The 4,777-nt window shown below is 31.7% G+C and overlaps 1 protein-coding gene across 1 annotated transcript; it reads right to left on the bottom strand.

Annotated features, from left to right (window-relative positions):
* Window positions 1–1,995: 1,995 nt before the first annotated feature.
* Window positions 1,996–4,412, bottom strand: LOC129962853 (inactive histone-lysine N-methyltransferase 2E-like). Its single transcript, XM_056076852.1, has 2 exons — window positions 4,409–4,412; window positions 1,996–2,462 (listed from the first exon to the last, which is right to left on the bottom strand). Exons 1-2 carry the CDS (start codon window positions 4,410–4,412, stop codon window positions 1,996–1,998), a joined length of 471 nt encoding a protein of 156 aa, XP_055932827.1.
* Window positions 4,413–4,777: the final 365 nt, after the last annotated feature.

Raw genomic sequence — 4,777 nt, 5'->3', positions numbered from 1 at the left:
AATATGGGGTAATAAGAAAATTATAATTCTAAAAGAACGCAATCAACATGACTGTTAGCTTTTCACTCGTCAAACTGTTTGCAGAGCATAACTATTTATTTTTAAAAGAAAACTTTTAGAAACTTTCTATTAGAAAAAATAACTTATAACATAATTTTAAACATAACTTTATATAACTTTTATATAAAAATTGGTTATATTCCAGTTTAAATATCAGTGACTATACGGTAAAAAAAAGATTTTTACTATAAATTTAATAAAATTTTAATATGATCGGACGACATCAGATTGTGAAGAAAATTTTAAATAATTGAACTGTATTTGCTTATAATTATGTTTAAGTACTATAACTGTATATTGTTGATAAAAAAAATCGGAAAATTTGATAAGGAAAAAACAATTTGTTTAAATTTTAAAATTGAAATGAAGTGTTACAAAGTTTACAATTACTCTTTTCTTCTAATGTATCAAAATCCAGAATCATTATCTACAAGGCATGGAGATATAAAATCATGTAAATGATGCGTATAGTGGATATTCTTTCTTGGAATCTTCCAAATTCTTAATTTTTAATATATGGGTGCTATATATCGGTGAAAGTTACTCTAAAGCAATATAACGTTCGATTTTGGGCAAAGTCTTAGAAACGTAAAAGCTAACATCCTAATTTCTAAGCGTTCTGCAGTAAAAATTCATTCAATCAGCTATAGCTTTCATCATTGTATCATAGATTAATAATTATTAATACATATTATTAATACATAGATTAATAATATATAATAATTTCCTCTCCTGATAAGGATATTAATCATCAGAAAAACTGCGACTGCTTTGAGAATTAATCTGAAAAATTAATCCCGGAATAAAAAAAAAATTAATTTTGAAATATCTTTTTGATTCGAAACTAATTCATAATTTGGAGGAGCATACAATCACAATGTTTTTAAATGCTGAATAACTGTTTATTATTTATCCACATTTTGATATCTGCTAAGAGAATCCAGAAATATGTATATTTAGGAATTTTTTCAGGATATACGTAGATTGAGAGACTTTTTGCCCATTTTCGATTTTTGTAATCGTTTAAAATTATCGATAAAAATTGAAATATTTGCAATTTTTTTTTTTAACTTTCCAATTTCAGATGCATTTAGTCTTCGAAATCTGGAAGAAAAATAGTATGAAATAAATTGTATTTTCGAATTTCAGTTTAGTAACATGGTATATATTTTTATGTATTATGGGTTGAATGATCGCATGTTTTAGCTACCCTAAAGATTCTTAAGGTAATCATATAGCAACTTTTCTATGTGTAATTTCTTTTCTTGATATATTCATGAAAATAAGATTTCCAGATTTAATTTCAACTAATAAGAGATTGTCTGACGAATATATGTAATGTAGTATAAAGCACTGAAGATGCGAATTCGGGGATTTCGGCTTATAATATTCAAAAAACAAATAGTTGATAGAACATCAAAATCCGACGAAATTGTTATTTCTTTTTATATTAGTGATAGGAATTCCCACGGCAAAAGAGTTGTGTGAAACGCATTTATTAAAATAAGAATTTAGACCTTTAAACTTGGTAGAATCAAAGTAGACGTCTAGACTTAGGATGCCCAGAATAGACAAACTGTAAAAATCTTTTTGCCATCTAGATTGGCTGCAAAGTTGATTATGTAAACATGCCAATATCAATTCTACTCAGAATTCTTTATTAACTTTAAGAATTTAAAATGATACTCGCGCCTTTTTGCAAGTTCGTTAGGAAAAATTAAACGGGCAATCGGATTTTTTAGTCATTTGTATAGTGTGCTCAGTTAAAATGTTTACCTTGCAATTGTTATATTTAGAGTGAATATAGAGGAAGTAATAACTGTTTAAATAGAGCAGGTTCAGTCGAGTGTACATCGGTATTATGCCTATTACATTTTAGTCTACTTTAAAACTTATGCTTAGTAGCGTGTATGAAAAGCGAGAAATGACTTTCCATTACTTGGATACTATATTGTGGAGTGGTGGATTGAATGCCTGATGCAATGTCTCCTGAGAGTATTTGTTATGGGTAATGTCTCCCGGAAGTGCTGGTGTTGGCGGTGGAGGTGTGGGTAATATCTCTTGGAAGTGCTGGTGTTGGCGGTGGAGGTGCGGGTAATGTCTCTTGGAAGTGCTGGTGTTGGCGGTGGAGGTGCGGGTAATGTCTCTTGGAAGTGCTGGTGTTGGCGGTGGAGGTGCGGGTAATGTCTCTTGGAAGTGCTGGTGTCGCCGGTGGAGGTGTGGGTAATGTCTCTCGGAAGTGCTGGTGTTGGCGGTGGAGGTGTGGGTAATGCCCCTAGAAAGTGCTGGTGTTGGCGGTGGAGGTGTGGGTAATGCCCCTAGAAAGTGCTGGTGTTGGCGGTGGAGGTGTGGGTAATGCCCAGAAAGTGCTGGTGTTGGCGGTGGAGGTGTGGGTAAGGCTTCTAGAAGGTGTTGGCGGTGGAGGTGTGGGTAATGCCTCTAGAAAGTGCTGGTGTTGGCGGTGGAGGTGTGGGTAATGCCTCTCGAGAGTGCTGGCGGCTGGTGGAGGTGTGTTGGTTATTCTTGCCAGAATAAATTATAATGGTTTTTTGTTACTGTTTATTGGGTTGTGAGAAAATTCTTTAATAGTCACTGTGAGGGGGTACAGCGAGGGGATAATTTATTTTCTGGACTGTGTGTGGCAGGAGGAAGAAATTGGATCTCTCGTTGGTGGCGTGGTGGTGTGTGTGGAGAGATATATAATTTTTAGTGCTGTTTGTGGTTTTGTTATGCGATTTGATTTTTGGTGGAGTTTTGTTTATTTGATGCTATGTGTGTGGAGAAGGTTTTTTGTGCTTTGTGTTTGTGTATGTGAGGAGATTGGTTTTTTGTGCTTTGTGTTTGTGTGTGTGAGGAGATGGGTTTTTTGTGCTTTGTGTTTGTGTGTGTGAGGAGATGGGTTTTTTGTGCGTTGTGTGTGTGAGGAGATGGGTTTTTTGTGCGTTGTGTGTGTGAGGAGATGGGTTTTTTGTGCGTTGTGTGTGTGAGGAGATGGGTTTTTTGTGCGTTGTGTCTGTGTGCGTGGGGATGGATCTTTTGGTGCGATCGTGGTGTGTGTGTGCGTGGAAAGGGGTTTTTGGTGCTTTGGGTATGTGTGTGTGTATAGCTGGAAGAGGAGTTTTTGTTGTTGTTGTGGGAAATGCAATATTTGCTATAGATTATATTGTATGAAAATTATGATTATATGAAAATTCCTTTTCCTATTTTAATGATCCCATTCTTCGCTTGAATGTTTTATCAGACTTCGCAAGATTTTTATAGAAAATCCTAATTATTTAGAGAAGAGGGATGAATCTTTTCAGCTATAAATTATGATAACGTTCTTTTTTCTAAACATCCTTTTCGTAGTATCTGCAAGATCAAAAAAATAACTGAAGCACAACTGTTTTTAAATATTTCCATTAATGGAGCAAATTAAAAATGGTTTTGAATATAGCACTTCATTAATGAAAATTTATCTTCAAAGTATATAATATATTAAATTTTTCATTTGTCTATTTTGAGGGTTCTCCTTTAAAACTGTTTTATTCAGGGAATTTTATAATTATAAATTTCAGTTCCTTAAATTTTTAGTTATTTAAAAAAAAATTAATGAGCCTAATTAATTAGGCTCATTAGTTATAGAGTTTAAATTTTATTTACCTGTTAAATGTTTAAATATTCTTTGGATATAAGAGCTTCCTATTTTTACATTTCTATCTTACAAAAGTTTAAAATTACATTTTAAAATTATTCAGTAAGAAAATGCATCCAAAAAATTTTTAATATTGATAAAAGAATAAGTTCGGAAAATTTCATAAAATTGTGGAATTTCATTTAATTTTTATAGAAACTTTTTCGAGATTACAAAATTTAAATTATAAGAATTAAGTCATACTTTTGAAATTCTTTTAATTTCCTTTTGCTTACAAAAAATATTTCAAATACACGTGTTACTTGATTTTCTTACTAGAATACGAAACATAACTTTTTCTCCTTCAAATAGTTTGTTTCCTGGTTGTTTAATTTGAATTCTGAAAAGAGTTATTTCCTTATGAAATACCAAAGCACGGTTCAGAGTTAATTGACAATTTTTTACGTTACCTGAAATTTTTTGCTCTTTTCTGATAAGTAGCTTAAATATTATGTTTGGATTTGAGCATTATCAAGAAAAATATAATTATCCGATTGAATCAAGCAAATACTGTAGGCTAAATCTTTTGAAATTCATACGATAGATTTAATTTTTCCAAGATTTTGTACGTCATCCAACATTATATCGTATTTGAGGAACTTTCATTGATAATCGTCATCCAGAATATCAAACTGCCAATATGCAATATTTTGAATAATCCAAGAAAGAACATACCCATGAAACGAATTAGTTGCATGATTTAGTATCTCCATATTCCGGAAAGAGAATAAATTTCGAACTTTGCTATTTGAAATGGTTGAATTTGTAATGGATTAAAAATTTCTCTTCGATAGATTTTGATATTCAAATATAATCCCTTCATTAACCTTCCCAAATTTTCAGAATTATTTCACATCTGCAATTCTTTTTTACAGTTTCTAACAATCTGATGTCGTTCCAACTTAGCATTGAGTTGCAACTTAAATTGAGATCATTGTAGATTCTTTTTCTTTGACAGTTTCGAGTAATTAAATATAAATCAATTTTATTACATACGTGTATAGTTTCTTAATAACTTGCTAATTACTGATAAGTAAAAACATA

Source organism: Argiope bruennichi, chromosome 3 (genome assembly GCF_947563725.1).
Source record: "Argiope bruennichi chromosome 3, qqArgBrue1.1, whole genome shotgun sequence".
Taxonomy (NCBI): Eukaryota; Metazoa; Arthropoda; class Arachnida; order Araneae; family Araneidae; genus Argiope; species Argiope bruennichi.
The sequence above is the reverse complement of the archived record's forward strand: the minus strand, read 5'-3'. Positions and strand labels throughout refer to the sequence as shown.